This window comes from Notothenia rossii, assembly GCF_949606895.1.
Source record: "Notothenia rossii genome assembly, chromosome: 7".
Taxonomy (NCBI): domain Eukaryota; kingdom Metazoa; phylum Chordata; class Actinopteri; order Perciformes; family Nototheniidae; genus Notothenia; species Notothenia rossii.
In genome coordinates this window covers 69,812,620-69,828,303 of record NC_136905.1, presented here as the reverse complement: position 1 = coordinate 69,828,303, position 15,684 = coordinate 69,812,620, and the positions used below count along the sequence as shown (strand labels likewise).

Below are 15,684 nucleotides of genomic sequence, written 5' to 3'. Positions count from 1 at the left end.
CATGACAAAGAGAGAGTATTAAAAATAAATGTGTTAATGCTGTTCTCCAAAATGAGATTAAACCCCTTTTAGCAGGGTTAGTTATTTTTGACAGACTCCATTTTAAAGTATTTAATTAAGAATGTGAGATTCAAACCACGTCTGAAATAAAAAAACTTTTAAAAAAATGTTTTAAAGGTAAATACAGTAAAATAAATGGTTAAGTACTGTACCTCTCTGAGCTGTGACTATGATTAACACAATTGTATTACCACGCCATAAAGAAGTCCTGCCATCTAGTGGTCACCATAGAGAACAAATCAGTTTCCACAATAACTCAGAGATTCCCCAGCAATATTAACTTATTATATTGTTAGAAGCATTTAGTTGTGGGACTTCTCTTTTTGCCTCCAATCTAGTGTTGAATTTTGGGGTCTTGAAAAGGGTTTATCTGCCTGTCCAGTATGGTGTTCTGTCACAATTGGATCATATCTTCAATTTTTGTGAAAATTCAAATAAAACAGCAAAGACTGAGACATCCTGACTTTTGGTCTCTAGTAGGACTGAGGCATCAAAAACCCCAGATCCTACACACACTGCAAAGTACAACCAGCTACACAGTTTATTTGTCCCCTCCGTGTCTGGTAAACATCTTGTAATCTCCATTCCCTCATGTTTGTAGCACAAACATTCTGTTTTAAAAGTGTTATCTTCATTGCATGGCCAAGAAAAGAACAACTTTCTTTAGAAAACTCCCTCCAGGGCCACAGAGGAAAGTTAACGACTATGTTCACAGGCTGAAGTGGTTCCTCATGACAAGTAAACCGTATTAAGTTATGTGGAAAAACTGAAGCTTGAATAATGTGTCATTACAGCTCCCTATAAAACTCAGAAATTCAGTTAGGGAGGGTGTTGCTCATTTGATGAGTAGGCCCATGATTACTACTCAAGTGGCAGAAAATAAACTGGAACATCAGAAAGCCTCAGGCTGTTAAAGAACATCTTTTGAGAATATGAATTTAGTCTAACTTCAAATTAAAATGTAACTATAACACCTTTCAACCAACAGTTCCTGTCGCCTAAAAACAATCAGTTTGTGATTGGATACAAATCAAGTGACATTTGAGTTGCATTTCTTGAATACTTTACCCATCATAAACCTGGCTTTTTATGCATAATACAATTGATTGGACAGTAAGCACTGACACATTTAAAAGCAGAATTCCAATGGTACTTTGCTGTACAAGGGAAGAGAATAAGTCATCAGTCGAAACTTTATACAGGAAAAAGTAATTTATTTCAATATACATCGCATTTAAAACTATATAACATTATTTGTTCGTTGATTATTTTACACAGCTGTTATCATGGAAATGTCCTTGAATTTTACAAAATAAGACCAAGCTCTGAAACAATAATAAGATAACCCGCCTTTTAATTACTGCATGATTCCTTGTATTTTACATTAAAGTATTTATAGCTTCATACATTATTTTTGTTCTTTATAAAAGGGAAAAAAAATGTCAAAGTTACTTTATAGGTTCTTTGATGAAAATAAAATTGATCCAAGAGTCATAAAGGATGTTGATTATGTAATGCCTGAGAACTGCCTTATATCAGAGCAGAATGGACAGGATGTGTCATTTATGTTGCTCCAAGGTACATATTTGTAGATTGGACACTTCCGCCCATTTAGATGTGCACATTGTGATATATGATGAGCATGGAAGGTACCTTGTATGCAATGGAAGCAGATTCAAGACCAGAAAGGAAGTCAGGCATAAATTATGTCAGTCTGAAAACAAAATCACCTAATATTCACTCAAAGTATCACCGGAGCTAAAGCTTGAAATAATTTAATGTAAACCCAAAACAGCGTAATTGATCAGAATTGGCCTATAAATACAATTGAAATAGCTTAGTGTTGTCTCTAAAATATGCATGACCATTGCTGTTATTAGTCAGAATATTGCACTATAACAAGTGTGAGGAAGAGAAATCAATGGGCAATAATCGGCCTGTAGTGTGTAGGCCATCACCTGAGAAGGCCTCTGGTTCAGAACAAACATGGAGCGAAGACAGGTCAACTCTCCACTAGGGGGCCTCCAAGATCCTGACAGCGATGACTAAGGAATCCCTTTCATCCATCAGTGTGCAGCGGAGTCCCCAGAGAAAACTAAACATGCCGTGGTGCAACTGTAAAAGCATCAGGCACAGCCCAATGCCATCAAGAGGTGCAACTTGTTGGAACCTAGACTCCGGTTCACAAAGTGATACAGACTAACACATTCTTTAAAAGCATGAAAGAATTGCAGTATAAAAGCTGTTTGTCATTCTTGCTTTACTGGGACTGGTAGCCTGGTAAAGACTGCGTTCTAGTGCCCTTATAAAAAGCAATTCTTTACTGGAGACATTGTAGCTTAACCAGAAATATCCTTATTTACATAGTAATCATGACTTACATTCTTTTGAGTGATCCATGTCCCGTAGGAACCCTGGCACAAATGTAGGAAGCTCGCAAAAGCATAGGAAAATATGTCACAAGTCCTTTCATTTTCACCCAAAGCAACATAACAAACTAGGTGGCACGTTTTGATTTTGTGCTGCAAGCTGCTACAGAGGACTGATGCACATTGCCAGTTCAAAATCTGTTATTGCCTGTTTATCCCCTCTCTCTTTTGCACCTCTTCAGTCAGACAGGCATTTGTGAATCATTTTTGTGTGTTGGCTGGGCTCTGAAATTAAACCCTTTGGCAGCCAGTCTCTCCAAAGCAGCGGGTCGTATCATCACTGGAGTCTGCGTGTCTCTTGGCTCTGCTCTGTCATCTGTAATGGCCTCCCTCTGCAGCCTTGCTGAGCAGATACGATGACGACCATTGCGTTTTCCAGAGCAGTGTGGCATTTGCTTTGTGCACAGCCCTGGATTGTTCGTTGCATATGCTTGTTGTGGCGGACTTTGTGCTTTCGGGGACATGCTGAGTTTAGATCCCGGCCTTGTCGCTGTAGAAAGGCGTGACATGAAACATGTAGCAGTGTGTGCAAACCCTGACTGGCTTCACCTGGCCATACCGCGGGAGAGGAGCAGAGTGGGAGGAGCAGCGAGAGCAGAAGATCTGAAATGACAAAGAATGTAATGTGTTGGTTTCTGGATCAACTACACATTTAACTGATCATTATATTTCAATTTTTTTATCTTAAAGGTCCCATGTCATGCTTTTCTGGTTATTACCCGTCCCCTTCTGTGTTATGAAGGTTTTTATGCATGTAAACGGTCTGCAGAGTCACAAACCCTCAAAGTACACCCTGTAGCGAGTAAAACTCTAACACAGAAAATACCTCCCCAAAACGCCTCGTTGGAGATACGTCACTGTCCATTTGATTCTTCCGGGTACGCATGATGTCAACCGTACCCGGAACCAAATGGACCAATCCGTGGAGCCGTTACGTTAAGCCCCGGCTGATTGGTCCAAATTGACCAATCCACGGACTTCCTCACACACACACTCAGTGCATGCAGCTCTGCTGATCTCTCCTCCCTGGCTGCAGGCTGATAACAGACAGTTGGGATTGCGGCGAAATTCTCTCTGCAGACCCATTCTCACAGCGTTTATCAACCTTTTTCTTACTCAATATCAAGCCACACTTATTGTTTTTACTTCGGCTGTGACTTTGTGTGTGCTCAGGATGAGTTTGGCTGTGTTTGGCTGTGTATCGCTAAACAAGGAAACAACACCTCCACGGAGCTTAGCGCGATTCACAACGTCCCGACCAATCAGAGCACACTGTGCTCACAGGGAGGGGGGCTGGAGCTACTGGAGCTACAACGAGCCGTTAAAGGCAGAGAGTGAAATTCAGTGAATACACGTACGTAGTTTACAGAGATGCTGTATGAGAAACCAATGTGAGTTTGGAAAATTGCACAATATAAATCTATTCTAGTAGACCTCAACAATGGAATTATGATCAGTGGAAATGGCCATGACATGGGATCTTTAATATTTTGTCTCTTTTTTGTGAATTTTGTAATATACAAACAACATGTCATGTCCTGGTTTTTTTCAACAATATTGCATTTTGATATAGTCACAGTTAATGTTAAATGACGTCATTGTCTTGTCTTAGACATGAAAAAAAAGGTTGATGACAAAAACATATTTAGTAGTTTTTGAAATCAAGATCAACACTGCCTCAGACTGAGAGTCACTATACCTTTCCACAGCTCCTACAGTGATGCTTCCTGCGGATGACAGTGAAGGGAGCCTTGCAGGCAATGCAGGAGTTGCAGACTTCATCAGGGACCCAGTCTGGAGGGTCTACAAAGAGAGAAACAGTTAACACTAAGTCAGCCTGTAACCACCCAGAGTGGTTCTGTTTGTTGATTTTCTGACCTTCAAACTGGCCTTCCCGGGCCTTAGCTGCCAGCTCCGAGGAAGAAATGGTCTCCTGACAGAGAGCGCAGTCCTCCAGCACGGCATTACGCAGAACAGGACCTGCTGGACACCACAGAAAAGAAACTCAAACCGGTGTACTGAGCATTAAATGAAGATCACTGACAGAGGGAGATTAATTTACAGAGGGAGGAGGGGGATTGGAACGGGGGAGAGGGTATATATTTGTATATGTATTGTTGTGTTGGAAAAACAAAATGTCCAACAAATATTTTTGTCAATGAATAGGGTGAAGTGTGGGATTGAGTGATGCTGCGATGACGGGTCAGTTCAACAATTATGTGCTGAAAATATTTATAGCTAAATATCAAAATTGTTACAAGCAGATTTAATATCTTGAGCAACAGAGGCAATAACGTTTGGCTGCTATGGCCTCTGGACCAGTAACATTTATTTTCTCGTAGTTACTAAGTACTAAGGCTCTTCTATCTATATTTTAAAAGTGGGAATTTACTGTAACATTCCCTTTCAAGACGTGTATCTCACCTTTCTTGTGGTTATCGTCGTCTCCCTCCTCACACTTTGTTGCCATGACTTCAAACAGAGTCTTGAGGATGCTGCGAAGGTCACTAGCATAGTTGGTCTGCAGCTGATCAGCAACGCCTGCATCACACCAGAACACACAATGGATATCAGCACAAGAGAAAAGAGAGTTTGGGGTGGGGGAGCGACTGACATCGTGAGAGCTTTTACCTGATATACAAACAAAGAGGCGGTGGATGAGGTCGCTGCTGCTGTGGAAGCGTGAACGGATCTTGTTCCTGGCGGCCAACTTTACATTTTGCAGAGCCAGCTGGATCTCCTGATGGTCCAGGTCCTCTGACATCCCTGAGCTGGGGGTCAGACTGCTGACAGGGCTGCAAGGAGTGGTGAGAGACAGGAAGGGATTGTCATTACAAATATTCTATTCCTAGTTCATTCATTTCAGATTGTAATCTTTAAGTAAAATCAATATGAATAATGCATGTGAAATAAAAGTAAACAAATCTGCTCCCTACATGCTTCACAAAATGGCAGGAAATTGCTGTTCATTTCCAATTATATCTGAAGAATAAACTTGTAAATCAATACTATGCATCTGTCTAATTCAGTGCTTCTCAAAGTGTGGTCCGTGAGTGCCCCCTAGTGGTCCGTGAATATATTTGTAACATTTCACATTTGAAATAAATAAATACATTTAAGTTTTCCGCACTCTCGCGGGAACATCTCCGCAATGGAGCGAGCTTAAGTTTGATTGCATGATATAGCCCAGATCAACACCTTCGTCACACATATTGCCACCTGTTTGTACCATTTTCAGGCGATTTGTAATCTGTTCTAGAAAAACGATGTGTTTTTGGATATTTGTGGAGTTAGGTGGTCCGCAAGTGTTTTTTTATTGGTTAAGTGGTCCTTGGTATGAAAAGGTTTGAGAAACACTGGTCTAATTAAATCTACAGTCTAAGGAGCCAAGAGGCAAATGAATGCTGTCACCTGTAGCCCATATGGGAAGGAGTCACTGACACTTCAATCGATTACTGAATGCGAACAAAGGACTTCATCTATCATGCATGGTCTCAGTTATTAGCTACTTCTTTGAGCGTGGGCAAAAACAAAAGGCACAGATGTGTCGGTGTAACACTTTCATGAGTGATGAGTTACCTGGGAGTGTATGCGCTGCTTGACAGACTACATGTGGTGACCGACACACTGTCACAGTCACTACCTGACACAGAGCTGAGGGGAGAGCTCTGAAAACTAAAAACAACCAAATAAAGAGTTTTTAAAAAAAGTAGTAAAATCATAAAAGAAGAACAGAATAAAATGAAAAAACATAATTGCAAATGGAATGTAATAAAGGCATCGTAAGACGACAGACGATGGATAAAAACAACAACAAATATATGATGAAACATGGTGAAATAAAAATAAAATGTATATGTTGATACAAGATTGTGTCATAAGGCCGAAATAAATCAAAAGGCTAATAAAAGCACAAATGACATCACACCTTCTCCTGTTGTCCTCTTTGATGTCCCTCTTGGAGTCTTTAATTCCTGATTTGTCGTTATCCGTCTCCCTGTCCCTCTGCTGGCCTCCACTGGCCTGCTGTCTCTTATCATTCCTCAGCTGGTGGTTGCACAGGGAGGGTCCGTCCCCTCCGAGGTAGCCGCAGTCCTGAGCGCGATGCCCCGGCCCCGGAGCCACGGCCAGGCACTTCTCACGGGGCGGAGACTTTGAACCCTCCTCCAGGGTCTCTGCAGAGCAGCGGGAAGAAGGGGGAGTCAACTGGGCCAGATCTCCCTTACCGTGAGGATCATGACCTCGTGGGGGCAGCCGGCAAGCGGAAGATTGTATGACAGAGCTCGGGGCGGCGGTCTTACAGTGTTTATCCAACCCCAGAGTGAGGCCTAACCCGAGTCCAGAGCTCTCTGTGGGGATGTTGTCTTCGTGGGCGTCCTCACAGCTCCCACAACACACACAAGAGTTGAGCAGGCAGTGAGTGGCCACCAGGGGGCCGCAGGGCTCGACCTCAGAGGGATCGGGCCTAGGCAGCAGCAGCTTGTCCACAGCAAGCTCCGTCAAGCTGGGGGAGCGAGGGTTGAAGATGACCGTAGCAGACAGCTTCATCCCACCCATGCGGTGCGCGATGACCTCCGCCGTTTCAGACGCCGGGCCCTCCAGACCCATCTCCCACCCGTTGGTGTAAGGCAGAGATTCAGAACCGGGAGTGGAAGTGCAAGAAAGGGAGCGCTTTGTGTTGGGACAGAGTGCGTTCAGGCTACGCGGCTGTGGGCACGGCTGCTCCGACTGGGCCTCTGAGCACCAGCCGTTCCTGGTGGGGTCTGGCCGAGGCCCCGGTTTGCGCTGCGCAGGACGAGCAGACTCTGTTGCTTTGGAAGGAGAGGCCATACTAACGCAGGCCTCTCTTGAAATGCTGGTGATGACGTCTCCTGCCGCGTCCACGTCCTCCATGAAGAACACCTTGTCCTCCTCCTCTACATAGATGCCTGTCCTTCCCCGACTCACCAGGTACCTGCGGGGGGAGGCCTCCGTGCTGGACGCCCCGCTGGAGCCCCCCGCCTCTCCTCTGTGGGGGCGGTGTGCCGGGGACTGACCCAGGCTGGGAGGAGACAGAAGGGTGGACATCTCGTCTCCCACGCGGTACACCATCATGTTGAGCTGCTCCAGCTCCTCCTCGTCGTACTGCATGGAGCACGCCAACTCTGCCTCCTCCGCCTCCTCACACAGTAGGCCCTGCTCTTGCTCCACCTCCCCCTTCTCCGTTTCCACCTCCTCCCAGCCCTTCTCTACGTCTGCCAGCTCCTCCTCCTGGTTGGCACAGACAAACGGAGCCGGATGCTCCTGCTCCCCCTCACTCTCCCCCTTGGAGTTGTCATTAGCAGGGCAGCAAGATGAGTGGTTCTCTTGGACTGGAGCTGGAGAGCTGTCTGTGGCCGGCTCCTCGTCTATGGACTCTCCGTCCTGAGAGATACACAGGTTCTTCTCCAGTGTGATCAGCTCTTCATCACTCAAGGTCTGCAGCAAGTCTCTGCAGAACATCCCAAGATAGTTTTTATATTGTGAAAAAGATCTTTCAAAAAGATAGAAATATTTTTTAATTCAATATTGACTGACCTGATTTTCTTTAATAAAGTGCGAAAAGGTCGGAAGAGCTCAGACATGTCCTCTGATTTGCGTTCTAGGTTGAGAGGTCCATCTGAATACACAACCAGCCCACTGAAAACAGATGTAAAAGTCTTATAGAGACAGGAAAGAGCAGAACACAAAGAAGTGGGCAGAAGAATGGAAAGGACACTTACCACACAATGGCTAGTCGGGGAATTGTAAACATGAGTGCAGGTTCGTAGTCATCGATCATGTCCTGTGTGAGATAGCCCAGCTTTAGGGACCTAGGAAAACAAAACAGGGAAAAATACATTATACAAAAATAATCACATTATCTACAGATAGTTTCAATTCTGGTAGGTTCCAGATAAAGTAAGCAGTAGACTCCAAATTCTTCAAAATGTTTCTGTGTGAACTCACCTATCTACAGTCTCACAGAAGAGCACGACCACCTCCTGCTGTACATAGTATTCTTTGGGAGACTTCACAGGCACCATGGCTGACACATAGCTGGCAATGGAAGAAAAAGACAGTAGAATGGGATGACTTCTCAATTTTCTTCAACATTTTTGGCTAATTTGCACCCAAGGGTTGTAAAAGATGATAAACGCAGATTAATCGTATTGCTACATTTGCCAATAACGCCTGCAATGTCTTCATTTACCTGAGCTCAAACTCAGCAAAAAGGCTATCGAAATGGCGCAATGCGTCCTTCATGCGGTCCGTGTACAAGTTGAGGTCCCTCAGGGCCTGGTCTCTGGTGATGTTGCGAACCTCCTCCAGGCTGCGAGTGAGGTCCTTAGCCAGGGGCCTCATCGCTATACTCTCTATCTCCCTGTTCATGATGATGGAGCCGGCGGCCAAACACTGCACAGGAACACATCACGTCATTAATCATCTCGCCTTGTACGGAATTTAAACATAATGTTTATAATGGCCAAATGACATTCAAGAAACATCGCATTTTAACAATTAAATACAATATCTTTATGCACAGGTGTAGGACTTGTGCAAGGTTGTTTTCTCCTTGACGGATGCTGGAGGGAATACACTACCTCAGCCCCAAACCAAAGCTGCCCGGCCAAGTTGTCATGACGAATCTCCTCAGGGAACTTGACGCAGAAGTCTCTGTTGGCCCGCTCGTCGGGAATACATTCATCCATAATCTGGTTGATAATGTTCAGCACATTGTCCTGCAGATGAGAGACAGGAAACCAAATTGAACAAACTAGTTGGAGGGGTAAACATGATTGAGGTTAACTTTGAGTCACTAATATTTGTTCCAGGCTTCACTTATCCTAAAAAGGCGACTGTATTACAGTGTTTAAAGACCATTGATTAGAAAGTAAATGAAAACAATTTGACAAGTACATGAGACCATTACACAGCTACACTTCCCTCAATAAAAACACAAAAATAAAGCACATAATTCCAGCAGTGAAAATGCAGTGTCAAACGCAGCAAGAGCTAATCAAGGGCTTATGTGCCGCTGGTGTGTACAACAGCCATAACAATGACTTACAATGAGCCTTTCACTCAACCGCAGCTGCACTGTGCACTGTAATCTCGTCAGGCACAGCACTGCGTCTTTCTGCTGGCCCCGAGGAGAAAGATTATAAAGCTTTGAGAAGTAGAGCTTAACCACTGATTCCTTTATGGCTGTGTGCTGTGTGTGACCCGAGGACCCACTGTCTGCGAGGGTCTCCCAGCGGGGGACACTGATGATAACCTTCACTGCTGGCGGTTTCAAATCCCCCAGAGGTGGTGACTGCCGTGATACCTGTGTCCGACAGAAGACTGGCTTCTATCATTTTTGCAGTCTACCTCTCGCTGTTCAATATTTCTCACTTATTCTGCTTCTTGGTCTCTCGTGTGCGCCTTCTGATCCAATCTGTGTCCATCTCAAACACACACACTCCCTCGCCTGTTCCAGCAGGCCGCACCACAGGAGCAGCCGTGCCAACATAATATGAGCAGCATGCCAGAGACCCCCACTGAGGCCCGTGAATAAGAGCTGATAGCAGCAGTGACAGGTTCAAGTGCAACCTTTTGGCGTGAGTGCACTTGACTACTATTCTTGGGGCCTCTGGGCTGTGGCAGGGTATCATGCTGCCTAATTCATTCTCCATAAACCTTGAGGAGGCATGCCACTGAACAGATCCCTCTCTGAACACACAAGGGTTTCTGTTAAATGTTTTGTACTGCAAACTGCAGGGCGACAAATCAGACACTAATTTAAGGTACATCCTAACAAGAGATAGTCTAGGGTTGCAACCGATCATTTTTAATATTGATTAATCCAAAGATTATTTTATTTAGTTTATTCGATTAACAGCGGGGTCTTAGTATAGTACAACTTCGTAATCCCGGTTTCTCAGTGATTTCCAAGGTGATGTCTTTGAATGTCTGGTTCTGTCAGTCTCAAACTCAAAGATATTCAGTTAAATATATGATAAAACAAAGAAATCAGGACATTTTTATTTAAAGAATCTAAGTATGCATGATGTTGAAAAGCATGAAAACAATGAAAGGAAAAATTAACGGCTAATAAATACAAAAGAAAAGCAAGCTGGAAGATTGGCAGAGCGAAGGGTGGAGGGTAAAAAGAGAACAGTCGGGGATCAAGTGATGACCTTATTAAGTGTTTCTCCCCTGTGTGCTGCGGAGGGGGGGAGGGACACAACGGGCCGGATGACGACCTCCCTCCGCCACCTCCAGCTCGCTCAGCAGGGCAGCCATCACTCATGCACAGCAACACCCTATCTGGTCCTCTCAGCCCTGACCACATAAAGACCAGGGGCCTCATTTATAACGCAGTGCGTAGGATTCACGTGGGAAGGTTGCTTACGTAGTATAAATCCAAAAAATAGGTACAGAAATGTACCGACATTTTCCAATTCACAAAACATTGCGTACCGGTGAGGAAAGTGCGTACAGCACTTCCTACGCCGGTTTCCCTTTATAAATCACAATCGACTCGAAATGCGGTGCAGCTTTTGCGGGCTTCACGTAACGCCCATATTTGCCTATAAATAGTCAAAGAAACGCCCATTCATTCATTTTGACTGACTTTATGAAGAAGATCGCAGGAAATGACGACAGCAGCTAAAAAAGACATCTCACACCGTGTCAGATTTTGGTTATTTTGGGGAGGTCGAGATAAATCATATTGTTTGGTGGATGCAATTTGAACCAGAGTAGGAGCATGGAGGTCGGAACGTCACCAAAATAAATAAATAAGTGGTCCGAAAAAGGTTAATGAAATATAATGACAAAATACACATAGCCTTCCTAAGGCAGTGTGTTTGTACCGGGGACAGGAGACACCCCCTTGATGAGAAACTGTAGGAAATGATCGGGGAATCCCTCCGGAGTGGAGTCATGACGACTGGATCTGAATTATGTTTTTGTATTTGGTGGTTTGTGTCCCAGCTGTTGATCAGCTGTGCGCAGCGTCTCCACTGCCTGTGCATCTCACCCCCCCGCAGCAACTCTATATCCACCAGTTAAAGGAAACACAACTAATGTGTTGTGTTGTATTAGCTGTACAATTTACCATATGGTGTTCTTAGTTTCCATACCTCCTGTGTTTTACGAGCGACTTATCAAGTCTTGGCAAATGGCATACAACACGATTAAACATGATAGTATAAACCATGCTCGTATCTATACAACCTATAGACATTCAAAACGGCGTCAGTTTAGACGTAATTCTGTCCTCCTGCTTACCGCATCATTTATGAGAAAACATTTCACAACATTAACACGTCATATTCGAGGTGGTTTTAAATAACATATCCGTATTTATTTATTTCTCCAAGTTATGTTTTTGTGTGCACTGAGGAGTCTCAAACAGGCGTTGTTAAATCATTTTAAGATTGGCTTTAATCAATTTGTGAAAATGAATTCTTCAGATATGATAAATGAGAGGTAACATTTTATTTATGGTATTATTTCCACATATTTCTCTCCATTCTTCTTTCTGCCAACGGTGTCGCAGTTTCTCGTCTCTCCCATTTTTGTGCTTAGTGCATACGCATGGGTTAGAGTTTGCGTGGAGGACCGCACATTTTCCCGTCAAGTTAGTATTTTATAAATCGCAAACATTGCGTAGAAACTGGCGAACGCCATTTTTTGAGCGTATATCCCTTTTATAAATGAGGCCCCTGGATCCACATTTACAACCTGAACCTGCATCAGCACAGACACTAGCTGACCATGCATTCATCCCTAGAGTTTCAGTCATAGAGTAAAACTGAAAGAGACCTGACCTGATTTGTGTTCTTAACAAAATTGTTGTGATTAAAGCCACAGTAATAAAATGAGACGCCGCTCTTGTAACCATTCACTTATAACCCACATGACCAAACAAAGTCTACTTGGCACGTCTTATCAGAAAAACTGCTTTAAGTAGTAAGGAGACTAAGCAATAGTAGTTTCACCAGTCCTGGTTCCAGAAAGTGGTGATAAGGTTGGTGTGTATTTTTGGCTTTCATGTCGAACCCAAAGGTCCAGTTTTAAATAAAGTTTTAAAGTTGCACCATTACTCTAACTCTCCTCGAATTCCAGGGCTATTTCTATGTATTATTTATGAAGAATGGATGAAATAACCCTAATTGACAAAGACTGAGCGTTATCCTTAGTGAAATGAAGGTCACAGAAAGATGATGACTTTGTTGGTTTCTCCCTGCTGACCTGACAGGAGCGGAACTGGTTGACCAGCAGCGTGCATCTCTGAGGGTCCTTCCTGCCGTCCAGCCCGTCCAGCTCAGTGGCCACCTGGTTCAGTTCTTCATCAGCGTAGTAGAACTGGGCCAGGATCTGAGGGTCCGTCCTCTGCTCAGACACACAAAGAGACACAAGGAGGTCATTTTCAATACAGGTGTAGCCGTTTATCAGAAAGAATATAGACGAGGCAATGCACAGATATTTCAAAACAGATATTTCAAAACAACACAGAATAGATTATAGATAAAAAACACTGCGATAATGAATAACTGGGTTTTCATCCCACCCTATATGTTTTGTGTAAACAAGTTTGCATGCATGCTGTACTCATCCTATGACCGTGGTATTTCCACAACACAGTAGTTTGCACAAGGGCTGCAACTAAATATTTTTTCATTATTGGATATTAACAAGTTCCTTAAGCACAAGGTGAGATCTTCTCATGTCATGATTTGTCTGACAAATAGTCCAACCTAAAGTGACCCTTTACACAAGAATAAAGAGTATAACAAAAGATTCACTTTTGAGAAGCTGAAACCAGAGAATGTTGTTCCTAAAAACACACACACTTCGTTCTTGTCACAGTGAAGTGCCCTTTACTAACTGGTTCTTTAGATGCAGACAAAAAAAACATTATCAAAGCTCTAACAGCCAACACATAATCTGAGTCAACCTTACATCTTAAGAAAACACAGTATTAGCAGAGGACATGACTGATTATTAAAGCACACAAGATTTTCTATTGACCAAAATCTGAGTACAATCAGGCATTTGTTGCCTCGTACAACATGCTATTTTTTAAATGTTATCAGAGGATGACTGAAACTGAACCTTGTGACAGAAAGGAAAAAATCCCAGTGTCCAAGACCACCTAGATCAGGGGTTGCCAACACGTCGATCGCGAGCTACCAGTAGCTCGCGGAGGTTTTCCGAGTAGCTCACCAGAGGGCGCTAAAGTGCAGTTGACATGTTGAGACATATTTATTTATGTAGTATATTTTGAGTGTAAGAAAGATAGAGAAAAAGAGATGTAAGATGCAGTCATGACAACTGAGGAAGGTCCGTCAAAGAAGAAATCTAAAATATACTACTTTCATGACGAGTGGGAACATGAATTTTTATTTACGAGCATCAAAGACAAGTGTGTGTGTTTAATTTGTGGCTCGAGTGTTGCGGTGGGGAAGAAGGGAAATGTCGAGCGGCACTTCACGAAAACTTTTCAAAGGAGTATCCCGCCGGCAGTTGCCTTCGCGTTGAGAAGGTACAACAATTAAAAGCTACGCTACAAAGGCAGCAGTCATTGTTCACGAAGCCTGCCAAGAAAGCTAGCCTAGCTACAGAAGCATCGTTCCGAGTCGCTCAGTATTTGGCAAAGAACAAAAAAGCTTTCACTGATGGCGGTGTTCTTAAGGGAGCGATGTCTGTTATGGCAGAGACTTTGTTCCGAGACCACAAGAGCAAGTCGGAGATAATGTCTGCCATTGACGATGTGCAACTGGGAAACAACACTGTGGCGAGGAGAGTGTCGGCGCTGTCAGTGGATGCCATGGGACAGTTGGAGCGGGACATGGTCAGGTGCAAGTGGTTCTCCATACAGTGCGACGAGTCGGTGGATGCGAGCGACACAGCTCAGCTGTCTGTGTTCATCCGGATGGTGTTTGAGGATTTTACGGCGAAAGAGGAATTTCTGACACTGCTTCCACTCAAAACAACAACAAGAGGTGTGGACGTGTATAATTCTATTAAGAATTATTTCATAAATAAAGGCGTGCAAATGGAGAAGCTTGTATCCATAACAACTGATGGAGCCCCGGCTATGAGAGGTCGCCACAACGGTTTTATCGCAAATTGTAAGTCAGATCCATATTTCCCACGTTTCCTGAGTTACCATTGCATCATTCACCAAGAAGCACTTTGTGCCAAAGTTATGGACTTCAATCACGTCATGAAACCTGTGATACAAATAATAAACTCTATCCGAGCGAAGGCAAAGCAACACAGGAGCTTCAAAGTTTTTCTTGAGGAACTGTCAGCTGAATATGGAGATCTCCTTCTCCATGCTGAGGTGAGGTGGTTGAGTAGAGGGAAAATCCTACAGCGCTTCCTCTACTTGCTGAATGAGGTAAAGCTCTTCATGGAAGAGAGGGGGGAGGACACCTCCATCTTATCTGATGCTGGTTGGGTACTTGACCTGGCCTTTTTGACTGATCTGACAGGAAAATTAAACCAGCTTAACCTCCAACTACAAGGCAATGGCAAAACAGTATGTGACATGATTAGTGCTGTAAAGGCCTTTAAAGCAAATCTGTGTCTATATCTCCAGCAAGTAAAGGGAAATAAATTGCATCATTTCCCCTCTGTTCAAAAAGTACTGCAGGAGAATAAAGCTGCTGCTGGCTTTCTTGACTTATCAAAGTACTGTGACTGCTTAACTAAGCTTGGGCAGGAATTTGAGGACAGGTTTCTTGACTTTAAACAGCTTGAGCCCTGTGCAAGTTTCCTTGCTAACCCATTCAACATCGTGGATGTTACTGACATGTCTGAGCAACTGGCCAGCCTTTTCAGTCTCAGTGCTTCAGAGTTGGAGCTGGAGATAATCAATCTCCAGAATGACATTCAGCTGAAAGCACATCAGATGGACAAAGATTTCTGGAAGCTATTGGACCCAGAGAAATTCAAAAACATTCAAACTGCTGCACTGAAACTGTCCTGCTTATTTGGGTCAACATATCGCTGTGAATCAGCATTCTCTGATATGAACTTTATCAAATCCAAATTCAGGACAAGACTTACTGATGAACACCTCAATGACTCAATCAGAGTGAATTTGTCAGGATACACAGCCCAGTACAGTGCTCTGGTGGATGCTATGCAGTGCCAGGTGTCACATTAGCTGAGTCAGGAGAAAGACAACAATGCA

General features: G+C 43.6%; 1 protein-coding gene across 3 annotated transcripts in view; it reads right to left on the bottom strand.

The window, feature by feature from the left end:
- Window positions 1-1,253: 1,253 nt before the first annotated feature.
- The window catches only part of zfyve28 (zinc finger, FYVE domain containing 28), a 28,005-nt gene continuing 13,574 nt past the window's right edge, over window positions 1,254-15,684 (bottom strand). The window contains exons 2-14 of one of the 3 annotated variants that reach the window (XM_079693021.1): window positions 12,732-12,872; window positions 9,092-9,229; window positions 8,701-8,903; window positions 8,457-8,546; window positions 8,231-8,320; window positions 8,046-8,147; window positions 6,418-7,959; window positions 6,069-6,164; window positions 5,121-5,284; window positions 4,914-5,030; window positions 4,368-4,472; window positions 4,189-4,292; window positions 1,254-3,092 (exon numbers count right to left, since the gene is read on the bottom strand). In XM_079693021.1, the coding sequence (XP_079549147.1) occupies window positions 2,961-3,092; window positions 4,189-4,292; window positions 4,368-4,472; window positions 4,914-5,030; window positions 5,121-5,284; window positions 6,069-6,164; window positions 6,418-7,959; window positions 8,046-8,147; window positions 8,231-8,320; window positions 8,457-8,546; window positions 8,701-8,903; window positions 9,092-9,229; window positions 12,732-12,872 (3,024 nt within the window). In that variant the 3' untranslated portion in view covers window positions 1,254-2,960. The remainder of the gene's footprint in view (window positions 3,093-4,188; window positions 4,293-4,367; window positions 4,473-4,913; window positions 5,031-5,120; window positions 5,285-6,068; window positions 6,165-6,417; window positions 7,960-8,045; window positions 8,148-8,230; window positions 8,321-8,456; window positions 8,547-8,700; window positions 8,904-9,091; window positions 9,230-12,731; window positions 12,873-15,684) is intronic. The other 2 variants (XM_079693022.1, XM_079693023.1) reach the window with 2 other exon arrangements.